Source organism: Leguminivora glycinivorella, chromosome 19 (genome assembly GCF_023078275.1).
Source record: "Leguminivora glycinivorella isolate SPB_JAAS2020 chromosome 19, LegGlyc_1.1, whole genome shotgun sequence".
NCBI classification, from domain to species: Eukaryota; Metazoa; Arthropoda; class Insecta; order Lepidoptera; family Tortricidae; genus Leguminivora; species Leguminivora glycinivorella.
Window position 1 is genome coordinate 15,533,789 of NC_062989.1, and position 26,129 is coordinate 15,559,917.

At 36.2% G+C, this 26,129-nt stretch overlaps 2 protein-coding genes across 2 annotated transcripts in view; one reads left to right on the forward strand and one right to left on the reverse strand.

Moving 5' to 3' along the window:
• Positions 1-532: 532 nt before the first annotated feature.
• On the reverse strand, positions 533-4,995 carry LOC125236433. Its single transcript, XM_048143236.1, has 2 exons — positions 4,368-4,995; positions 533-3,410 (listed from the first exon to the last, which is right to left on the reverse strand). The coding sequence occupies exons 1-2, from the start codon at positions 4,771-4,773 to the stop codon at positions 2,770-2,772; spliced, it is 1,047 nt and encodes a 348-aa protein (XP_047999193.1). The 5' UTR covers positions 4,774-4,995; the 3' UTR covers positions 533-2,769.
• A 359-nt stretch (positions 4,996-5,354) lies between these two features.
• The window catches only part of LOC125236785 (ataxin-2-like protein), a 107,980-nt gene continuing 87,205 nt past the window's right edge, over positions 5,355-26,129 (forward strand). Inside the window, exon 1 of the mRNA XM_048143711.1 lies at positions 5,355-5,886. Coding sequence (XP_047999668.1) covers positions 5,849-5,886 — 38 coding nt within the window. The 5' untranslated portion in view covers positions 5,355-5,848. The remainder of the gene's footprint in view (positions 5,887-26,129) is intronic.

Here is a 26,129-nt window from a genome sequence, read left to right on the forward strand (position 1 = left end):
ATAGACAATATCTAATACTAAAGTCCCTAGGGATTTACAGATTTGATAGCAAGAAAATGAGTTTTAGTTTTAAAACATGGACATTTTACATATTTTATATTTATTTATACCATGAGAGCAATTCTCAAAAAAAAGTTACTAGGTTTCTATACATTTTCGTTAACAAAAGAAATTTCATACAAACTTTTTGGGATGTTTCGGGAATCTGGTAGATCTTGCCTCCGCATCATGTATTCTGCCTGCCTACTAATTAAATAGGGAAGAAATCAAATAATAAATATAAAAATTAGTTGTTATTACATATTTTCATTCATGGTTAAATGTCAGAAGGGTATGAGCCTTCGATTACTTGTGAAATCGATTAAGTATTTAGTTTCATATTTCAGCAACTCCTTTTGAAATATTGAAGCCGGATAAAAAAAATTACCGCTGAATAAACATTCCGATATTTATACTATTTATATTTATGATAAACATATACCAACCTTTGCTTAGATCCATAAACACGTGGACGGGGAAATGAGAGACCGTCTTGCTTCACATTATAATATATTAATATGTAATACTGAGGTACCCCGCCACAATCAAATGTATTCTAACTTCGTGCAGTTACAATTCGTGTGTGAATGCTTATTATACGAACAACTTACTTAAACGGCACACATTTTGAGCATTTTTTACTTTTGCAGCAGATTTTTTTTTTAACGATATAGGCAGCAAACTTTTGAGATAATGTAGTAGTAGTAGTAGTAGCAGCTCTTTATTGTACAAAAACACATTAAAAATAACATACATTGAGATGTGAAGTACAAAGGGGAACTTATCCCTTAGAGGGATTTCTTCCAGTTAACCTTTGAGTAAATATGAGTAATGTATGGATATTTTGAGTCCCATGCTTTTTGAGACTTATAAGTAGGTACAGTCAGCAATATTCACTTAGCACCCTTGCATGCAGTCTATGCAGAAGGGGTCACTTCTAGTTTTCTCTGCAATTGTCTGTACATGTTACATTTGATTATAATATATTTTAGGTTTTATTTCAATTCTTTCTGTACAGTGAGCTGCGAAATTGCATGGAGAAATTATAAATGAATTCATTAATAAATTCGCTATGTACTTTTTATGTATAGTATACAAACGAGCAAGCGAACTGCCTTATTTGTCGTCGCCCATGCATGCTTGGGTACGCTGCCGAATTCACAAACGCTCACAATAATATATGTTTCGTAGCTATCTATCTCTATCGCTCTAGCGTATTGACGCGACAGAGCTAGACTGCATTTCTGTCGGCGTGTGGCGTCGACGATTGCCATTCGGCTACACCGACTGTAACACAAGGATTGCGCGCGTTTTTGGCTTTTAAAAAGTACCTAGTGCTCTTTTCTTGGGGATTCCTAAGACGTGTATAGACGATGATATCAAACTACTTGGCGTCGTACAACTGATACTAAGCACGATTATTACAAATTTAAAATATAGACAATTCTGGAAGTTTAAATTTTTTCATCCTACATAAAAACGCAGGACAATTAAGTGCTCAAAATGTGTGCCGCTAGATTTATTTTAATCCTTTCGGTATAGATGCTATAGTATAGTAGGTAGGTAAAGTATATCGCAGGAAATGCGATGAGGCTCAGGTTCGAAAATTTTATTGCTTTATATTTATTACATGTGATTATATCAATAGTACCACGTTTATTTTTCCTCGAAAGTCAAGAGGACTACTTAGGAGGCTCACAGATTATCAGAACGCCGGACTATTTAATAGTACATACTTCCGCAAATCCGCACAGAAAGGACACTTCCTGCGAACCTGAAGTTTGATAGCAGTTCAGGGTCGAATCATGTTTCCTTTCCCATCCTTTTCTAATACATGGCACTAGCCCTTTCGACTATTTAGGGCTGTCAAAAATTTAATTATCGTTTGCTTGAAAAGTTGTTTCAAGTAGTAATTGCTACGTAGCATTATGATACTTAGACAATATCGTCTGTCAGTCTGAAGAACTGACAGGCCGATAATATCGAATTTGTAATATGTGGGTCTCTTAAGTAACTATACAAGAGATATAGATTTTTTCAGCTAGTGGGTTATTATGCTTAAAATTTTATCATTTATCAACGTGGATAAGATACCTGACACTCACACTGACATACTTGCCATTCGATTTAAGTAAACGTGGTATTAAAGCTCGTTATTTTACAGTAAACCTTACGCCTATATGAATAAGTTACAAAATGGTGTGTGATGATTCTGATGGCGTGTGTCGATATGTATCAACAATTCAGTCTATATACGCTATAATGACTTATGTCTATGTATATTATTCCAAAACGGTTATTATAATACGTATGTTATGTAGTCGTAAACTTTTTATTTATATATTAAAGTTTTTAAGTGCATTTACACGTTTTACTTTTAGAAATTTCTTTGAGAGACCATGTCATATTGATTAATTGTAGTCTTTATTTATGCTGTTTACCCCAAACACTGATAGTTCAACAGGTCAACCTATAAACCCAATCTTACCTTACTTCAAATATTATTCCTTTTACAAAAACAGATTGAGTTGTAGATTTATAATACCTATACCGATTGAACTGTCGTACCGATTGATCTGGAATATAACAGAGTTCAAGTTCCGTTTAGAGTTAGACTATACCGTTACGGACACAATCAAAAGCATATACTTTTCAGTCCAGCAATTCAAAATACGATTTAAACAAACCGCTACTACAACACCGAAAGATTAAATTCGTAGTTTTTGAGTTTTACGACTCGACCCAGTCTGTCTCCGTGATCATGGCTACATTCTCCCCTTTCCCGGGCAAATATTCGAACTCCCACAGCGAATTCCCTTGAACTAGAGTCTCTCCCTCACTCAACTCGAAGTTCAGGGTGAAACAGTCATCTTCGCAAGGCGCTCTTGGCTTCAATTGCAGCCAAGACTTGCCTTTAAGTTGCGACATTATTATTAAACCAACGTCCAGCTCCAAGTCCTTGTACCTATGCGTATCGTAGTTCTTTGAGAGAAGAAGCCAATTGAAATGGGAAGGAGGAATGTGAGGTGACAGGAAATATGGTCGCGGAGCGAGAATGCGAAAAGATTTGACCGCTCTTATGTCGCAGTTTTGGAAATGAACGAACCAGCTAGGGATGTTAGTGTTGGTAATTCTGGAGACTATTTCCTCTAGGTCCATGGGTTGTCGGCCTATTCTGACGTTGGTCAAAACCCGGCAAGGGACAGAGTCTCTGAGCCGTTCGTCTCCGCTAATGAGGTTGGTAAGGTTGAGCTCGGTTCGGGACACGGACCAGTCGTAGTGTGCGTCTGTGACGATGACCGGGGCTCCGCGGAGCAGGTGGTGGTTGAAAACTTCGTTGTAGTTTGTGTCGGATACGCGGGCGATGGATCCTGGAAAGTTATAATGAGAAATTAGTACCTGGGGTAGCTGGTGGTGAATTCTTAAAGGAGAGGTAATTATTGGGTTGCAGGGTTAGCACATGATTGCCGCGAGAGTATGTCGCGGCGAGATAGACTACCCGTCCTTATGTCATTATACGGTTAGAAGACGTGTGATCTCGAGGCGACATACTCTCGCGGCAATTATGTCTAAGGCCTATTGGTTTGAGTTTTACGTATACCTAGGTATATTGTCTTATTATCAGATATAAATATATTAACTTGGACAAGTTCGTATAATACACAGGTAACAAAAATAAAAGTGTAGGGTTAGTGTGCTAGTTTCCGTCCAGCGCTAAACTGCATCAATTTGATGAAATTATGAATAGGCATTTGCAGCACTTCTTAACAATATATCTATACCACTATACACAAAATTATTTTTTACATATGCATATCGCCAATCAATTATCTCCAATATCGTGTCTGGGCGAAAACTAACATTAATTATGTGGGGTGGATCCAAACAGGCACAATAACCCTACCCCAAATTACTCGAAGTGGGCACTTGTACGTCTCAAATGGTAGGTGTCACTTTGTGTGAAATACATATTATAAGATATTCATTCATCAGATTCCAAATGACATCCTACAAAATAGGAGTTATTAAAGTGGCATAAACCTTACATAGGACCAAATAATTGTAATCAATAGGTATATGACCGTATGACCATTTTAATTTCAATGTTTAACTTGGTGGGTAGATAAATATTAATTAGGTTTACTGTTATAAACTCATAACATAATGAAGTACAGACACCACTGTTAACTTTGTACACTTAAGCGGAAACAATGGGCCCTTCCCCTGAAGAGGCTACACGGGAAGAGTTTACTAGGTCAGGTACGAGGCTAAATTAGGTCAAGTGCCTAAATTGCTCCCATCCTATTTTAAGGCCTCAGGCTACTCACTGACAGCTTCGCAGGCGATGCAGTCAGCGGTAGACGCCAGGTTGTCCAGATTTTGCGGCTGCGAGCGATCCACCACACACTTGTTGTAGTACAATGGCGTCCAGTCCCAGAACGGCAGCATCTTGATCATGACGATCCGCGTCACGGCCGACGCGTGCCATTGAAATGTTTCCGTCTGGCTCACAGTATACCCAATCGCCAACACCATCACCAGAAACATGAAAACCCTCGTCCATCTTTTGATAGACGCCTTTCGCACTGCGTTCGTCAGCGGCCGGCAAATCAAATCCATTTCTTCGTCGGTCATACCCGCTTCTTTACAGTACTCGTAAAAAGAACGCACTTCCGAGTTAATTAACTCGAATTTCTCGCGCTGGGACATTTTTGTCCCGTTTTTGAGACTCATTTTGAGCGTGACCTATAAATCCGCCCACGACGATCAATATAAACTTGCGACGCGTTTATCGATGGATGGAAATTCGCGCGCGCGCGAACGTATCCGTTTTTTGCTATGTTGCAAACTTGATTTGTGAAGTCAATGACATTGCAGGAATGGCAAATATTTCTGTAAAATAGGTATGGAAGTACGACTATGTGAGCTGCTTTCCAAGATTGAACATCGAGACAACACGACTGGAAAGGTAAGTACATTTCATAAAATTGATTTGTGACGTAACGTAACATCACTGAAAATTTTAATTTTCTTCAGGTGGTTCCGTTCGGATACACGTATACTGAATAAATGTATAAAACCACTTCATGTACTACATGTTTTGTCGCATAGTAAAACTTTATAAACTACATTATTTTAATATTTTTGTAGCTATATAAGTCTAATTAATTATTATAAACATTTTTTATGAAGAATTTCTAAATCAAATTGATCTCCAGTTCTTTATGGAGCTATCCCATTTTGTATGGCAACACCAAAAGTCAAATACCTTTCGTCCGCCATATTGAATGTGCTATAAGTGGAAGTCACTCAAACGTTGACCTTATAATTTATTTCTTACTAGCGTGTGATAATATTTATCTTTCAAAATATCTTAAATTTAAGATATATTTTAAGTGATTGTTGCGTGGTAAAACGTAGTCATAAGAGTGTGATTTTGGATTTTTGCAATTCGTTTGATATACGTCACAGCGCCATGTTGTATTCCTGCGCTGATTGCAGGCACGAGAAATCTGCCAACCCGTTTATTTTTCGGGATTAGTTCCCGATAATAAATCGAACCGCGATTTTGTACTCAAATATATTTTAATTTATATTTGTTGGCAAATGTAAACCAACATTAGTGAATTCGATGAATCCTTGTTGCCTCCTTTCGAGCGCTAACTCCTAGTTTCAACTGCAGTTTTGTGCATCCGCGAAAGTTGAAAGGACTGTGTTGTAAAAGAAGTGATATTAATTAGCCAAAATTCCGGTCCCTACGCGCAGACGAGAAGGTGCCTACCCGCCGGGGCAGTCGGGCGAAGGAGATATGAACAACAAACGCAAAAATCGCCAAGGGCCGCCGAGGTAACTATAGTTTTACGTTCAGTTCGAACGAGTTGACATGTCTTTGTTGTTCGCTCGTATCGCCGTTCTCACATTGCGAATTTGGTGTTTTGATCATGTCAGATTGACAGTTTTTGGGTTACGGAGTACGTAGAGCTGGTGGTAAACACGGTGGCGAAGTGTTTTGTATCGTGGGGAGTCGGCGTGTCGTGAGGCGTGCCAGTCGGGCGGCCGCGCGCCGTGCCGACCGAGTCGTGTCGGACGCCGCTAGTCTAGATGTTTGCCCTACTTTGCCGTGTACTCTTGATTAATATAGACGCGTGCGATCAGCTGATCCCCGAGCCTGGGATAATAATTTCGCTAATTAATCACGTTTTATATGCAGAATACGCGTTAGCGAATCTCGTGTAAATAAATTGTGCGTTTAAAGACGAATCTTGAATAAGTGGAAGTGTTGTGTCTGGATATTTGTGGAGTACTTCCTGAGGTGTAACTAGTATGTATTATAGTCATTAACCCCTTTCACTATTGTTTGGGCCCGTGGGAGCTAAGTGATGATATCTGGCAAACTGCCAAAGATGTTAATTAGATCACTTTCTTATCTCTAGTTTGGGCTGGTCAGATTTAAACTTTGGAGTGTTTTACAGGCTTATTTTTGTTTTGTCGGAGGATGTGATTGACATGTCTGTTCGTCAAGATTGTCTTATCCACTTAGGTAACCATTTTAGCTTTGACTTTTCATTATTCCTTTATTGCATATCACAATTTGTACTAGAAATCAGAGCATAAAATTAATAATAATGATTATAATGTATCCATGTAGTATTTTAATGTGAAATGTGAGTTTTTAAGACTTTTAAAGCCAACAACATTTGCATAAAGTTTTATACCAACTTAAGATAAATACTTCTTTGTGTTCAAGTGAAGTCCAATTCACAACAGATAATAATGTGTACATATCTGTTGACATTTTAAATGCTGATGAGATAGATCTATTAGTTCTAATTCGTTCGTTCGTCGGGCCTAATATAAATGTAAGTGTTTACGCGATTAAGTCCCGTTTTGTTCTAAAATTATGAGTGCAAATCGTGTTAGTCTAAATCAATATATCTATTAGTTCTTTTGAAGATTCAGCTATTTTTAATTTCAAGCAATCTGAGGATTTTTAAAAATAGTCATTTAGTGCATATTTCATATTCAAAAAGAGGCTTTTTAAAATTGTAACTGAAATATAATTTTGCTCAAACACGCCTAGGGCTTAGATTGCTTCTCCACTGTGGCATTAGATGAGAGAAAATGTGCAGAAATTAACCCATACTTAGCTGTTGGTTTATTCCTGTCTCCTCCCATCTTCAGTCTGGCCGAGCAGGTAGTGACCCTGCCTGATAAGGCTGCGGTCTCGATCCTAATCCTGGTAAATGCATTTATTTGTGTGATTAGCACAGATATCTGTGCAGTCATGGATTTGGATTTTCTACTACCTACATAAATATGTACACACCTGTATTAAAATGTTGAATCTTAATCCCCAGTAATAAGTTTCGACATGTATAGATATTTATAGACATGACTGAGTACGAATAACACAAGTCTTGAGGCTACCATGGGGCTCAGACAATTGTAAGAATTTGTCGACCAGTCTTTCTCAGTCGGTAGTGACCCTGCCTGCTAAGCCGCGGTCCTGGGTTCGAATCCCGGTAAGGGCATTTATTTGTGTGATGAGCACAGATATTTGTTCCTGAGTCATGGATGTTTTCTATGTATATAAGTATGTATTTATCTATTTAAGTATGTATATCGTCGCTTAGCACCCATAGTACTAGCTTTGCTTTGTTTGGGGCTAAGTTGATCTGTGTAAGGCATCCTCAGTATTTATTTGTTTGTTTATTTGTTTAATGTCCTATAATATTTATTCATCTATTTTATCTCTTCTATGGAACGGAGCCCTAATGCTACTATGATTTATAGCAAGTCACTTAATTATTAGCTTGCATAACATCAAACTAGATTGTCTTGCATCATATGTTGTATGCAAATTATTTCATTAAAATTTACAAGTGACAAGCTTTGAGATACCTGTAGGTTGTACTTTGTCACTAAACAACTGTGCATAGATCATTGATTAATATTCTTGATGGGTTGTATCAGACATATATAAATCTGTATAGACAGATAAAGTGTAATAACAAACTTAGCCAGAAAGTAAAAAGTGCTCACTCCGAGTCGTTCCTGGTACAAAAGCTGTCCATAGTAATCCAACGCGTCCATAAAAAAACTAAAAAGTAAGAAAAGATCTTGTAAGATAACCTTGTAGAGTATTTTTTTTTGTATTTTTTTTTTATTTAACCTTGTGGAGTTCAAACTGGAAACTGAATTCAACAGATTAATGATGCATACAAAATGTTTATATTAATTCATAAATTAATTCATAACTTTGTTTGATTTTTTTTTACTATGTTGGTGGCAAACAAGAATACGGTCCGCCTGATGGAAAGCGGTCATCGTAGCCTATAGACGCCTGCAACTCAAGGGGTGTCACATGCGCGTTGCCAACCCATTAGAAACTTGTACACGGGGAGTTTGCTGTGTTAAGTTGATTTTTAATAATAAACAAAGTTTGATAAGTAATCACTACATAGTATAAAACAAAGTCACTTTTTCTGTCCCTATGTCCCTATGTCCCTTTGTATGCTTAAATCTTTGAAACTACGCAACGGATTTTGATGCGGTTTTTTTTAATAGATAGAGTGATTCAAGAGGAAGGTTTATATGTATAATAACATCCATTAAATAGTGGAGAAGTACTGTTATTTTTGAGGTTTCTAATGTGATGTCGTAAATAATTACATGCGGGTAGATTATATTTATTTGTCTACCCCGAACATTTATATAAATGAATATCGGGTAGTTTTGTGTTGTTTACATCTCCGGTGACATTTTGCTGGGACGTCAGTCTTCCGCGACCACGGCCAGTGCAACCTGGCCGGAACGTTGGGAAAAAAGGTAAAAATAATGTTAATTAATCGCATTCGACCTGTATGTGACTTTAAATATGTGTACAAAGCGCGAGAACTTAGTGTTATCTTGATAAGGGATAGGGATAGCGATAGGGATAGCGATATCACTACATAGTATAAAACAAAGTCGCTTTCTCTGTCCCTATGTCCCTTTGTATGCTTAAATCTTTGAAACTACGCAACGGATTTTGATGCGGTTTTTTTTTTTAATAGATAGAGTTATTCAAGAGGAAGGTTTATATGTATAATAACATCCATTAAATAGTGGAGAAGTACTGTTATTTTTGAGGTTTCTAATGTGATGTCGTAAATAATTACATGCGGGTAGATTATATTTATTTGTCTACCCCGAACATTTATATAAATTAATATCGGGTAGTTTTGTGTTGTTTACATCTCCGGTGACATTTTGCTGGGACGTCAGTCTTCCGCGACCACGGCCAGTGCAACCTGGCCGAAACGTTGGGAAAAAAGGTAAAAATAATGTTAATTAATCGCTTTCGACCTGTATGTGACTTTAAATATGTGTACAAAGCGCGAGAACTTAGTGTTATCTTGATAAGGGATAGGGATAGCGATAGGGATAGCGATAGGGATAGCGATAGCCATAGCGTTAGCGATAGCGATAGCGATAGGGATAGAGATAGGAATACGGATACGGATACGGAAACGGATACGGATACGGATAATATGGGTATCGTTAGAGGGATACGGATAACCGGTCGGCGGTCTCTTACAATCAAAGTGCTCTAAGACGATCGTTGTTTGCTTGCTTGAAGATTACGTTTGCGATAAGTATAAGCAAAATGTAAAAAATTTCAAGGGATAATAGAAAAAAGTACTTTTTACCCACCGATCATATAGTGTCGAAATACGGGCTATGTGGGATGTTTATAAAGGTTTCCCCAGCGTATATAGAATTACCTACGCTGTGGTCGATGTGTAATATTTCTACAATCATTTCAAGCAAAAGTATTATGTGCAATCGAAATAATCGCAGATAAATATACCAGAGAAACCTAAGGATCCAAATGAAAATCTTAATGAATACTTTTATTACGCGGGCGAAGCCGCGGGTAAAAGCTAGTTACTAATAAATAAATAAACCTAATGATAATGATTCTAGGTTTGTATTTTATACAATCAGATGGAAATAGCACTTCAGAAAACATAAAAGAAGCAATGTTTATTCAATTATATGGTCAGAGAGATTATATTGGAGATTTGCTGTATGTAATCCAAAATTTAAAAGTGGTAAGATCGTCATGTCATCTCGTTTTTAACCCCCAACCCAAAAACGACGGGGGTGTTATACTTATAACTTTGACTTGTCTGTCTGTCTGTGGCATCGTAGCCCCCGAACGGATGAACCGATTTAGATTTAGTTTTTTTTGTTTGAAAGCTAAGTTAGTCGGGAGTGTTCTTAGCCATGTCTCATCAAAATGGGTCCACTAAGTCGGGGTTTTTTCAAAATTGTAATTTTATGGTTAGGTTATCTCACACATATTGATAAGAAAGGGATGACACGATTCTACTATTTTTTGCCAAGCTGTAAATGGTTATATTACGGAAGAAAAGTTAATGTAAATTCTGCTATTCATTCTTTTACAACAGTTGATATTTAGGACCATGACCCTCTTATCACGCTTCTAAATTCTATGAAATTACTTGTTTATCAGTTTAGGATGATAATGCTTTCATATAATTAGTTAAACGTTTTATATTAACTAATTAATAATAGTGGTAAAGTTTATTTTTAGGTCATTAACCCTTAAATGCATGAATTTTTCTTTTAACGAGATATTAGTATTTGTGATAGACAATGGTTTTCTGACTCTGGCAAAAACAATAAAAAAAATATTTAAGATCGATTTTTATACTAAATCAGTGTTAGAATAGAAGTCAAATAGGCCAAATCTTATTTATATAAATATATAGTAATTGGTAAGTTTTATTTAAAAAAAATTAATACTATTAAAAAGGTACACTATTTGTGGAATCTCTATGATAAATTGTTTAAACATAATCTAATTACTAACCCCGACAAAATCAGCCTAAATCAAATATTAAAAATCGCTATCGTCCTGTTTTTTCACACTTTTCTGCCATTACATCTTAATCCTTAAATAATAAAATAGTAAATCATTATATTATTTAATTTATTTAATTGTTAATTAAATAATAATAAATAATGAATATAAATTAAGCAGTAAATGTGATTTTGGATAGCTACATATCGAGCCACGGGCCATCAAATATATGATGCATATGTATATCACCATGCATTTAAGGGTTAACCCATGCACTAATTGGGTTTAGTACTGTATGTTTTATAAATAACTAGTGACTTGCCCTGGCTTCACATGGATTGTTTACATATAAACCTCCCTATCCCTATTGAATCATTTAATTTATTTAAAAAAACTCATCAAAATCCGTTGAATAGGTAGTTTTAAAGATCAAAGCATACATAGGGATAGGCAGACAAACAAAAAGTGGTAAGCGACAGTGATAGGTAAGTGAAAGTTCCTACTAGCTTGCACGAATACTTTTACTCTTAGGTATGTTGGTGTATAAACACTATGGACAATTGGACACTGATCATTCTGTAGCGGTAACTCGCTACCCGCTCCGCTCCGCTCATGACACTTAGCAATTCGGACCATGTGATCTTATAATAAATAATAAATTATCACGGCAAGCGCCTCTGATGATACCTTTACATTTGAAATAAAGAAATATAGATTGACTAAGCCCCACAAGTAAACTTACAAGGCTTGGATTTGCCCTTACTCAGACAATGATATAATAAACAAATACTTAAGAGGGCTTTCGTGTGAAAAACAGTGAAATCGCAACCAAACGCTTGATCATACCGTGTGTGGTATCAAATTAAAGGGCTTTGCAAGTAGTTTTTCCAAATTTTGCAAATAAGATCGACTAATTTCAGCTCTACACTTGAGTTTTTCTAAACGTACATTAGAGAAAAATTCATAATTAATTTAGTGAGTTAGTTTTCAAAAATCCAGTCTTATAAAAATCAAGATAATAAGATGCTCTAACTGAAACTTGAATTAAATAAATCTATTGGATAACGGAAAGTGTAGTATTTCTCCGACTAAAACTATCAATTTTACATTCTTTTGACGTTTTTTTTGAAAGCACCCTTAAGAGGGGGTCGTACGAAATCCTCGAAAAGTGCATTCGGCGTTTAACAAATGCTGCTCACATTTCTGAATTAAATGAAATAAAATAAATGGAGTTATTATCTTAAAGAGTGTGTCTACAACTTTTGACTATTCAGAATCTCTAATTATTAAAGGTATAATAAATAAACCCACGCAAAGTTGACCTAAAATGAGAAAAACGTATGTCGCCGTTTAGTAAACTTTGTTAAAAAAATTCAATACTTTAGTTATAACATTAAGTGATTCTAAAAGCCAGATAAATGGACTAGAAGTTTTGAGGTTTTTTATATTTTTCCTCTCAAAGGCAACAAAGAAATTTTACCTTAAATTTAAACTATCGTAAAATTTCCATACATTCGCCATTGCTGTCAGAATTCTCCTTTCGATTAGATGCCGTGAGCGGCTCGTCGGAGGCAGACGTGTCGCCGGTCGCTCCGCGTTGACAATTAAATTTGACAAATATTTTGACAGAAAATAGTGTACGTACACGAAAAACCATACCAGTGTAAAACTGTGCTCAAAATAAATAGGGTAAATCAAATGTGTCAGGTGGAGATCCAATCTCATTTAAAATTTAAAGGTGCATGGCTTTTGCATAAAATATAAATAAAAATATATCACATTATCAAAGAAAATAACGAACACAACCGAATGAGTATAAATGATTTCATTCTAGTTCGGTTAAATTGAAAAAAGTTTAATGACTGTTTTGTTTTACTCATTGGAATACATTTTCATTACGCTGGTATTAACAGTACGTCATTTTAAAAATATATATGACAGTACCTACGTCAAATTTTGTCAACCAAACTTCACAGGTTGTATGTAAACAATTACAATTTAATTTATTCATACATATTCAGATACGTATTAATCGATTCTTACTTAGAATAGAAAAAAGGGGAATGCGAGCGGGTATAGGTATAGTGCTTCTGGTTCAAATTTAATTGTGTATATAAAAAAATGACTCAATTTCATTAAAGATTTACTTTGTGCATACCGCGAACACGTAACCGTAAGTTGAAAACAATAATAATTATAAATCACCTAAATACATCGTTGTTTACAAAGCGCTTGTTTTGAATGGCACTTCTCCACTCAACTAAACCAAATATTCATGGAACACCAGCTGGTGACCAGCATAAATGACTATGAACAGCCGTGCAAAAATATCTGATTTTCTATAGTGGGCCATAACATAAGTATATGACGACATGTTCCCGGCAAAAATTTGTGATGCTCCGTGACCGGCAAAAACATCGTCTCTCTTTCTAGCGTCTCGCGAGCGTATAGCGTCGGGCCAACTGTATGGAAAAAGACGCCGCGTCAGCGCGGCTTAGCCATACAGTTGGCCCGACGCTACGATCGCAAGACGGTAGATGTGGGAGGTCCTTATCCGCATACATATCTGATCGGGTCGCTTAAAAATATTTGATTCTTTATAAAAACCTAAATACACTTTCACCCGCATAAATATCTATCCATTGTTAAAGCAAATATATATCTTACGGGCTAGAAATCATTAATATGTAATTAAAGTGCAATAATAAACCCTACCTGGTTGCCTTACAGCCGTAAATTGTATGAGGTGATTTGACAGTTCACGAAAACGAGCCTTTATACAAGCTTTTATTCAACTTGCCTTGTTAGTAGGTATGTTAGTTTGAGTCAAAACGTAGAAGCTAAATTTGACCCACTTTCCGGTTTCCAATTGAGCTGAAATTTTGCACACCTATGTAAATCAAGTGACAATGCAATATTATGGTATCATGGAGCTAATCTGATGATGGAGCAGAAAGGTGATCATAGGAACTCTGTTATGAAACGTCGTATACCCATTGAGTCAGGGGTTTTTAAAAATGTCTCGGAGAGCAATAAATATTTTTTTTGCAAAAAAAACTTATTATAAATTGGGAAGTGTAATTTTTTATTATCTCTTACATAGCATTAAGACGAAAAATCGACCAAGAGCGCGTCAATGTAGGGTTTCGTAGTTTCCGACATTTTACATAATGACAATTTTTAGGGTTCCGTAGTCAACTAGGAACCCTTATAGTTTCGCCATGTCTGTCTGTCCGTCTGTCTGTCCGTCCGTCCGTCCGTCCGTCCGTCCGTCCGTCCGTCCGTCCGTCCGTCCGCGGATAATCTCAGTAACCGTAAGCACTAGAAAGCTGAAATTTGGTACCAATATGTATATCAATCACGCCAACAAAGTGCAAAAATAAAAAATGAAAAAAAAATGTTTTATTAGAGTGGGGGCTGAGATTTTTTTTAATTCCAACCCCAACGTGTGATATATTGTTGGATAGGTATTTAAAAATGAAAAAGGGTTTACTCAGATCGTTTTTTGATAATATTAATAGTTTCGGAAATAATCGCTTGTAAAGGAAAAAAAAGTGCGTCCCCCCCCCCCCCCTCTAACTTTTGAACCCTACGTTCACAAAATATGAAAAAAATCACAATAGTAGAACTTTATAAAAACTTTCTAGGAAAATTGTTTTGAACTTGAGAGGTTCAGTAGTTTTTGAGAAAAATACGGAAAACTACGGAACCCTACACTGAGCGTGGCCCGACACGCTCTTTGGTTTTTTTTTTTTTTAAATTATAAATGGGCTTACTCTTGACCACAGACTAGCCAAAGGCAAAGACGTGGCCTACGATGGAGTGAGCTCGCCCAGAAGATGCCTGTTCACTCTTGACAATTTAATAAATACCGTAATTTGGGGTGAAAAGGGTTCCGGGGGTATATAATATTATTATATTTCTTGACATATTCCTTCTATTTTCCGCAATCAAAGTAGGAAAATAATATATTATGTTTTTTTTTTTTATTATTATTATTGGTATTTAGGACAACAGCCGTAAATATTCAACTTACATAGGTATTTTTACATAGTCTTAGACCAATAACAGTTATATGTTGAATGAAAAGTATTATACACAATATGTTACTAAAAAAATGTGTTACATATTTAAAATTACAGTGAAAATGTGCAAGCCACACATTTTTATTTACAGTTTCATGTCTGTCAAAGTTGACGTTCAAATTTATTGGATTTTTACTCATTTTAATCATTCATTATCCTTTTGAATGTGTATACACTTCTAAAGTTTATGTATAACAGAAAATCATAAGACATATTTTCATTTTTATAATGGTTTTCATGAAGAAAGCGATGCAACTGTGTTGGGGAATTTTTACGGGATGAATAAATATCCGCGGCCTCAGGGGTGAATGGGATCAGGAATGGGGGGAATCGGGTCGCAAAGGGGGTGAATAGGTTTACGAAGGGGCTGATTAGGGTCGGAAGAGGGGTGAATTGGGATGTGTGGTCAATGCTTGTCACATTGTATACAATAACTTACCTAAAGTGGTATTTTTATGAATGACCTCTCTGTATATGGACGCAATTTATACGTCAATGTATTGCTTCGTAGTTAGACTAGATACAAGAAATTAACACTTAGAAATGTTAATCACACTTCTGTCTACCTCCACGTTTCTACTTAAGTCCGCAAAAATCACCCATGGTTGCTATAATATAGACGGATTACTTTAAAATAAAAATCATAAGTATGAAACTATACAACTAGGGAAGAAATAAAATTATTTTATTGAATCATTTTTGATTTGTTCTTTTTCAAGTTTATATAAATAATACATTTTCAATTCGCTCAAAGGTTGGAAGAGATCCCTTATAGGGATAAGTTCGCCTTTGTACATCATAACTATACTGTATTTTTATGTCCTAACTTGTCTTATGTACAATAAAGTGTTCACATACATACATAGGTACATATATTGAAATAGAATCATACACGAAAGAAAAAACGACAAGGCCCACGGTGGCTGAGCCGGGAATCGAATCCGGAACTTCAGCTTACGCAGCTAACGTTATTACCACTAGGCCACCAGGCCAGGTTAAAAAAACCGGCCAGATGAGAATTTATTTTCGCACAATTGTAAAACTAAATTATTTTTACTAGTTACCTCCAAAATACCAAATAAAATTGGGCTACATAGTACATCGTTTTCTGAAGATTTTGGGTTCATGGGGTCGGAACGGGTATAACTAACGTAATTTATGGTGAATTGGGCCAAAACCGACTTTTGAACGTCGATAGCCGTTTTTTTATATGTGCCATGCTAATTTTTTACACAAAAAAATCTTCCGGCAGTGTGAACTTCGATTTGTCTTTGAAAATATGTCGTTTTATTTAGTAATTTTCGCTCACCCTAACGTTGGAGTGAATAGGGTCGGGAAGGGGGTGAATAGGGAAAAGGGTTGACTCTTTCGGATTGCGAACAAAATATGACCTGTCACGAGCGTATTATATTTATTTTACCAAAAAATAAGGATTAAATATGTTATGAGTGGTCGGTAATGAAATCTACACATATTATGATAACCCTTAACCAACCTTTATAGTTAGATGGTGCTCTGACGCGGTGAATAAGTAAGTATGGTCGTGGGCAGTGCGGATAACGTGTCAAAATATAAGCATAGTTTATTGCTATTTTTCATGTTTAAATAAACTTATAAACTAAGGTAGTGGGTATTAAAGTAAAAGGTTCACAGTGAATATTAGGTTGCCAGAAATGTGTTTAGCTATACCATTGTATTGAATTTTGTATCATAAAGTCAAACTAGGTATTTACTACTAAGTAATGATTTACTCTGTGGGGTGTCTTTGATCACTTGCATGGGGTAACATTGACCATAATGACACATAGTTAATTATTGTCTGATTTTGTCACGGTAGTTGTTGAGGCTGATAATTTGATCGCTTCTTGTGATAAATATTGAAATAATTGCAAAAAAAGTTGGTTTTTCGAAGATGTTAATTTTTATTCTTGATCAAAGTAACCCCAAAATAGCGTTAAAGAGTTGTAATATTTGACTGCGAACCATTTTTTTTTAATCTTTTCTTGACATAAAATACTTTTGTAAGGGATTACATTCGATTATCATTAAAAAAAAATATATAGTGTATCAAAGTAACCCCAATGTCAGTTTATGTTTGATCACATCGTTTTTTTTCTGCGTACATTATTTTATTTATTTATTTATTTATTTATTCCTTATCGCACATAAAAAAATAAGTACAAATGGTGGACATAATGCCTTAAGGCATTCTCTACCAGTCAACCACTGGGTTAAAAAGAAACATTTCATACGTGCAGGCATTGTGACAGAAAACAATAATCCTGATATCACTTATTTTTGAAATAAAACTATGGAAACGGATTAAATCGCGTATAATGAATTTAAAATACATCCCGACGTTTCGAACTCTTTACAGCGTTCGTGGTCAACGGGTGACTGAGGAAAAATTAAAATGTGCAAAAGCTACCCACTTACAAGAAATATTAACGAACCATGACCACAAATAATCTAGATTTCTAAGGCAGGTTCACACACTATTAATAAAGCCAGTTATACAATATTCAAAAAAATTTACCATTACTCTGTTAAAAAATAATTAACCAATTAATCTACACAAAATTGACAAAGAAACAAACTGCAAATGTCCAACACCATACAACACAAATACCTCACAGCCTTCGTCGTGCTTGTTCCATTATCAGATGTACTACTGGATCCCAAGCCGGTGGTAAAGTAAAGCCATCCTCTCTATTAAAGTTTGGATATTTCTTGATCTCAATGGCCTCTCGCAACATTCTGGGTATATATCGCTTCTCCTTACCGAAGACAATATTATCACTTATTTTGTTACGTTGTTAGCTTTTTAGCAGGAAAAGACTGAAAAAGTTGATGGTCCCATTTTTTTTCTTCCTTAGTTACGTTACGTTTAAATTCCCAAATTGGTCAATGTAACCCCAGTTTACGGTAGACACCGTCAACCTATTCTAATAATTCTCTTTTTATTTGAAAGAAAATTCGTTACGATAATATGTATATAAAATATGCAATCTAAGATAAAAAATGCTTTTCATAATTATAGTTACAAACTTAGTTCAGATTTTTTTTGTACAACTTTTAAAAATTGTTCTACCTATCAAGTTCAAAATAATTTTCCTAGAAAGTCTTTTTTCTACTCCCGAACTATTATTCGTCATTTACAGGGTCGTGCATAGATCTTTAAAACCCTACATAAAAGTCTATTCCCCAAAGCCAGTGTCCGCCGGCTTTCCGCGCATGCGCGCAGTATCGAAAAAACTGAAAACGCATTGTTTGGCTCGGTAACCATGGCAACGCCTTATAACGATACGGCGCGCGTGCGCGGGAAGGCTTTGGGCAGCTGAGCTGACAGTGCAAACCTTTGCGTCAAAATACAGGAAACAGTGTGAATTTCACGAAAGTTATTCGAGAAACCTATTAACAACTAAGTGCATGGTCGTAGAAAAAGTATTGTATGCAACGGTGTTTAACTGAGTCAAAAAATACTCGTGGCGTCTTAATAACAATTTTCGGCTTCGCCTCAAATTGTTACCCACGCTACTCGTCTTTTTTGATCTCCTTTAAACGCCTGTTGCATAAAGTACTATTTAAAGTTCTGCTTTTGAGATTTTTTCATATTTGAGAAAACAGCCCTTATGGCCTGAAATACGGCATACGGCAGTGATATTGACATTGACATATGCTTTTTCGTATTTTGATGGTATTTTGACTGCACTGTATTTTTTGCCATGCTAATTTGAACCTTATCTCTAAGCGATGTTTTTTAATTTTCAGTTACATCACAGATGTGTATGACATGACATCTAGGTATTTTTCCATTTAAAAGAAACTACAAGGGGCTTTACAGACGTGGCGACTGCAACTGGTACAGGGCCTAAGCCATAATTTAAAATTATATTGTGATTTTTATATGTACATATTTGTGGTTTATTTAATACTAAGTATGAGTTTCAACATTTTCAACTTAAGGAACTGAAATTAAGAGAAGGGACTCGGAAATTGGGTAAGATCAAGAGTCTGATGCAGATGGCGATGGCAGTATTGGATAAGATAAGATATGCGTCGATATTCCCTGTCTTTCTTTGTGTCTCTGACATGACTGCTGCTAGCTGTACTCTATTCATTAGGTTTTTATTTTATACACATACTTTATTTTTGTATCAAAATAAATGATAAATTGATAAAAAACCTAACGACCAAAAAGAATAAAGTACCTATCTGTTAGTCTTTAATACACCCCGCATATACGTAATGCACAGCACAGGCCTCCGAAGACCGGCAGGGCAATCATGGTCGCGCGATAAATGGTATAACATCGGGCCGTCCCTATCGCACTTACAAATAGTGTGATAGGGCTGATGGTTTATCATTTATCACGCGACCATAATTGTCTGCCTGGAGGTATCGGCCTTTAGCCCTTCACACACGTCTTTGAATAATGTTTGCGGGGATAGGCAGGCTGACGATTTTTAATCTAAGTATAGAAAAGTAACGCAAAATGAAGTGCAAAGTAATTTGAAATACACCTAGATAAACAATCAATTGAATAAGGAACGTTATCTACATATTTAGGTAAATTTAAGTCACATGAGACATGAACAGAGAAGGAAAGCTAGATGATGCGTATTTTTTCTCTGTCTTCTTGTATGCTACCTTTTTTACAGTTTTAATTTCTCAAAGGAGGTCAGTAGTTGACTACAAACTCAAAATAACACTCTTGAAAAAAATTAAGGGTCACTGACCTTTCACAGTAAATTGAGGTAGTGTGAGTGAAGGGTGTTTGTGTGTGTAATGGGGTAATTTGACAGATTCTGAAAATTCTCCCTGCTCTACCCCCTCTTAAACACATACAAAACATCCATGACACTGACTCTTGGATTTCGAACTCAGGGCCATCGGCTTACCAAACAGCATCACCCATCCACCCAGGGGTCCATTTCTCAAAACTGTAAGTTACCAGCGGAAGTCTCTTTCCAATTCGTCATATCAGACATTGACTACCACTTGTAACTTTTAGCTTCGAGAAATGGGCCCCAGATAGTCAAAATAGTATTTTTTTAGGGTTCCGTACCAAAAAGGTACAACAGGAACCCTTATGGTGCGACTCTGTCCGTCTGTCACATTACTAAATATCTCGAGAACTACTAATGCTATCAACTTGAAATTTGGAATAGTTGTGAATATTGTAAACCTCTACAAGTAGAAAGTATTTTAATAATAAGCATGCCCCTATTCCCAAAGACCTGCTTATCAGTGCGATATCGCTGATAACGCTGCTCCCATCTATCATTTGGGACGTCAACTGTTTGCTTTGCACAAGAGTTTACGTTTTTTGCTGTTTAAAAACTTTAAAACTTTTTTACACACACTTGACGTAAAATTTATGGCTCATGACTTGATGAGCAGTGGTGGGCAAGCTTTTTTCATTGGGGGCTAAAATATGAAGGAATTTTAGGGCCAGACTTACACCAAAAATGCATGTTTACTTCAGTGCTGGCCATATCACACACTATTTGGAAGGACTGCTGGCAGTCCGGATACAATCCTTTCGCGGGTCAATAGCCCGTGGGCCTAACTTTTCCCACCACTTTTCATGAGTGTTTTAAGTGCAATGTTTACCAATAGTCTATTAATCGTATAGTTTTATTAGACAGTACAGTCAATTTAATAAATATAGATGCAGACAAGGTGCCAAAAATATGTATTCACAACCTTGCCGCATCATGAGAACAATAAAATCACGTATATACATATTTTTGTCTCTTGGTCCGCATCTATATTTACTTAACTGTTCATTATTTTTTTTTAATTTTACAACAGAAACATATTTTTTCCAATGACTTATCCCGCTCGTTTAACGTATGTCGGAAGACTATGTCGGTCTCGCATCGATCTATTTTTAAACCGCGTTGGTGGCAAATAAGCATAAGCCCATTTGATGTATGTATGTATAAACTCTTTATTGTACAAAACACAAAACACAAATATGACACAGGATAGACAGTACAAAGGCGAACTTATCCCTTTAAGGGATTTCTTCCAGCTAACCGTTGAGTAGGTGAAATGTGATGAAGAATGGTAGACAAATATAGCACTTAGTACAACAGTTTATAGGAAAGCCCATAAAAATATAAAATTGACGAAAACAAAAATAATAAAATAAAATTGGAATAAAAGGTACATCAAATATAAGAATATCAAGTTAGAAATTATTTATCCATAGACCTTAGAATCTCACTATGTGAATCACTTATATTATCTAAACTTAATTATGCTGACACGGTTATAGGTTCCTGTCTTTTATCTCACACAAAGAAAGTAATTCAGAGAGTTCAAAATGCCTGTGCTCGTTTTTGTTTCATAATCCCACCAAGAACTCACGTAACCCCGTATCTTAACAGAACTGATCTGATGAACATGGAATCCAGGCGCTTTCTCCATTTTGCTTGCCTACTATTTGGTGTTGTAAAGTATCAAGCACCTCGATACCTGTATGACAAACTTCGATTCTTTCAGCGCCAAAGGCTTTCTACGCTTCTCATATGTCCTAAACACAAAACAGCAGCATTTCGGGGCAGTTTTAAGTACACTGCCACGAAATGCTGGAACAACCTACCACCACCTTTTAGGCAACTTGCTTCTTTACTGTCTTTTAAAGTAAAACTAAAACGTTATCTTCTTTCTAAGCAAAAGTCAATGTCAGGGTGATTGAAGTTTTGTAATTTTTATAGCTTTCATCTGCATAGTTTCCAAATTGTTATTTAACTTGATTGTAGTACAAAATTCTTAAAATAATTATAAAACAAGAATAGCCACTTAACTTGTCCTTTCTCTTAATAGACTAATCGTCATAATTAATTGTTAGCGTCAAAAATTTTGTGAAGTACATATATGTATAAAATATAGGTATATAACCCTATATGTAGTAATTATAAATAGCTACGTGCAACTACGCTCCCTACAGGTGTTCACGGAAGACCAGCGTCGGGTACTACTCCAGTAGGACCGGGCATTATGCTGAGTGTTCACCTTTTTCAGTGTAATTACCTACAGTGTACATGTTAGTTATAAGTCTTCTTTTTTTTCATCTCATTGTGTATGCATTGTATAACTGTGTTTTTATACTGAAATAAATTATATTATATTCTATTCTATTCTATAATATATAACAATATATATAGTAAATAAATATATATTTATATATAGTATCTATAACTAGTTACAAACAAGTCATCCATGTTCCGATAGCCACAGCTTTTTTAACTGCCCCTTGAGCGAGGCAACGGACTGCGATCAGATGTCAATCAGTCAGCGTTGCCTATGGATGCCTAAAACTCCAGAGGTGAATAATATTCTGTCTAGGTAATTGGTTAACTTTCAGTATCAAGGTTTAGATTAACAAATTGATCATCTCTTATGTTTAATCCGAAAAGAAACTAATGCATGCTGCAAGAAATCGTCACTACTTTGAAAAAAACTTGTATCTTCTTCTGTCAATGAAACGAAAAATGTAATAAGTATGTATGCAATGCATATAGACTTACTGTGTAATGGCATATTAGCCACTTTCCGTGTTTAGCAGTAACACAATGGTTTACTGCGACATAACGCATATTGCTTGGTCAGCGACAACCCAAACATGTATATATAGGCATACCTTTACACAATAAATGAGATTGATTGATTCATTACTTGACCTACTACTCGTATCTATCATTTGACGACACCTTATCCCGTGACGCTGCCCCTCATCTATCACAACATACCTTGTTATTACAACTGCGTTTTAACTTTGTGGAGCAGTGTGAGATACGAGATTTTTTTCAAAGTAGTGACGAAATGTCATTGACCTTTTTCATTGTTATTGATAGCGGTGAGTGAGCCATCATATAGATATTGCCAGTAATAATAGATGATTATTTCGTACATCGTACATAACATGATTGATAGACTTTTTATTGCAAGCCTATGATAATACAAAACTTACTTTGAATAATTTGTATATTCAATTGGTGGCCAATAAGTGAACATTCGATCATTCCCAGATATTTTTTTTTAATTTAGTGTTATAGTTATAGTATAGGTTTTTATTTATTTTTCAATACAGATGGTGTTTTTTACCCGCACTAGTGCCCTAAATAAGTGGTTATTTTTTGTCAGGTCGTAATTTAAAAGGGGAGGGAAGATGGCCCCAGCGAGGCCAAAGGTCGCAGGTTCGAGTCCTGCCAGAGGTAAAAAACAAATTTAGTATGGGTTAGCACATTGTTACTGGCGAATTCTCAATGTGAATTGAGACTTCAGTGCCTGTTAAGATCTATTCTTACGGGTAGATGTTTGCTATAACGCCACCCTAAGGCGGTTGAAAATTGAGGGAAGGCATGGATAAATTCGGACACATCCAGCAGGCCTCCGTGGCGCAGTTGATAGCGCGATGGCCAAAGGTCTCAGATTCGAGTCCTGCCGGAGGTGTGAATTTTTCCATTTTTCCTTTAATTTAAAAATAGGGCCACCGGTAATGAAAAACGTCGTACGATACACATGCAAAAAGTAAACTCGTAACTACTGTCGATTTAAAATACTCCCTTCGTTCGTGTTTTAATTTATCGCCACTCGTTTAGAATTTATTTTTTGCCGCACTTGTATCATGATCTAATGGTTAAAAAAAATGCCTAAGGACATACACGAGGCAACTATTCCATGTATAAATGATTTGTCATATTGGCCATCTTTCAACGCAACAGTTGTAAATAAAATAGCTACTTATTTTATACTTACATATTTTCCTAGGAAATATGCGAGAGTACATTAGTAAGTGTATGCACGTGCATGCATAGTGCATTATAGTGATTTGCTGACCTTTGCTGACTCACTGTCTGTTGATGCCAATCTTGCCTTTGTCCTACAATAAAAACTGCCCGAGTCCGTCTACATCACAGTATAATAAAGAGTACTATCGTACAGCATGGCCACTCCCGCTCCTCGCTGAAAGTGCCGCCCACCCCCTCTCGATTACCTCACAGTTACCGCCTGTCAAAGACGCCAACAGTCGACTTGTCGTATTTTACTCATACAAGCATAGTGCGCGTTCAACTGCACGAGCTTAGACTGTGTGCTAGGAACGCGCCTCTTTCATATATTTGATCGCCAGTGACCGAGGCACATCTCGGACACTGGCGATCAAATATATGTATAACACTGCTAAAATTCAAACATCTCTGACACTGGCGATCAAATATATGTATATTATACATATATTTGATCGCCAGTGCCCGAGATGCTTCATATTATGAAAGAGGCGCGTTCCTAGCACTTATACTTATATACATAGAAAACATCCATGACTCAGGTACAAATATCTGTGCTCATCATCACACAATTGAATGCGCTTACCGGGATTCGAACCCAGGACCGCGGCTTAGCAGGCAGGGTTACTTTACTACCAACTAGGCCAGACCGATAGTCAAATAATTCATAACTCTCCTTTTAAAGTAATTCTGTCATAAAATTTTAGTAAAACTTATTTAAACCATTTAGCAGTAACCGGCTTACTAGCTATCGTCAAATTAATTAGATCTGGTCACATATAGCGAGAATGGGTTAAAAATACGACCCCTACATTTACCGATGAAATCAGTGGGGTGTCCATTTTTTATAACGCGTCACGTAACCTGTAAGTGCCTGAAAGCATTTAACAATTACAGTTGTAGGTCAGTGCCAGTTGATATGGTTAACTACAGGCACGAAGTAAGGTTAGTTTCCGCTAATGACATTATTTTAAAATAACTCTTGTAAATCAGGTTCACAACTGCTTTAATACCTAAGGGCCAGTTGCATCAACCACAGTTACAGACAGATCAACGTTTCGTCTACGGCAATTCATAAAAAAAAATTGCGAACGCTAAATTCGGTGCCAGACGGTTTGGTGCAAACCAGATTATTTTTTTCACGGAAGTATAACTATTTTTTTTATTTATACGTGCCTTTCTTTTCCTCTTGACTTACTTTTCTCCGAACTCGAGAAAAGTGCCTAGTATTTATATCATCCATATAAACAATATGTGACGTTATCTGGGTACACGTACGTCGCTCATAACGCCGTAAGCGCCATCGACAATAAGGCCCCTTAAGTCCCTTTACCCAGATAATGTTACATATAATCATACAATAAACTTATGTAGGTATATCCGAAGTATCACGGGTTATTCCGAACTCATCAGTGACTTCCCGCGGATTTTAACTTGTGTTTTTCGTAGAACTGTACTTTTACATTCAATTTATTGAAATGCCTATAGATAAAGTGGTCACATATTAAAGTTCTACCTAAGCAGGTAGCATCTCTACACAGCTTGCAAAATTGCGCGAATGTCCTGTCCCCCTCCCTCGTCAAGTCGGCAATTCACAAGGAATGTCAAGGTCACAGTTACGGGTTCCCGGAATTCCGAGACGATACGCATTAACGCGTTATGAATTTAAAACGGTGTCACTCGGCGATACGGTCAATTAAGCTTTTGAACGATTTGCTAGTTTTCATTATTAAATAAGTTGCAACTGCAAGAGAACAAGATAGTAAGTAGTTTTTAAAATGTTCATTGGTATTTTTAGATTTCTTATCGTGTCCTATGCGTCGAATCGTGCGTTATTATTATGGGCCCTGCCATAACAGTGCCCAAGTGATTTTATTGTATACTCGTTAACTGTAGTTAACTTTATAGCCCCTAGATGTAGCTGTTACGCCATCATTTTAGTTGATTTCTATTGAATACCGGTAGTATGTTACTGGTAATTGAACTTAGTTAAGAAAATAAGATTTGTGTGTACTAATATAGTTTATACGTATGTATCGTACGACGTTTTCAGTACATATGGTCTTTTGACATGGGCACATAATGAACCACTTCTCGCAATAGTGCGATAAAGTAGCATTTAAAGGAATGCTAGAAAATTCAAATTCCATTAGGAGTTTTTTTTAGGTTGCGTCTCTTTCTCTTTACACTGAGAGAAATTTGCATTGTGAATTTAACAAGTTCGACTTGTTGCGGTTTATCCGTTTGAATCAGCCAAACGTATATGTTTAAAACAATATGTGTCAGGTTGTTTTTATAAAATCGACTTGTTGATTCAAATAAATTGCCGAT

Excerpts from the sequence above, each read along its gene's own strand:
- LOC125236433 (XM_048143236.1), bottom strand. The coding sequence starts at position 4,773 with ATGAGTCTCAAAAACGGGACAAAAATGTCCCAGCGCGAGAAATTCGAG. Across the intron at positions 3,411-4,367 it reads CATCGCCTGCGAAGCTGTCA|GATCCATCGCCCGCGTATCC; the intron begins GTGAGTAGCCTG and ends ATAACTTTCCAG.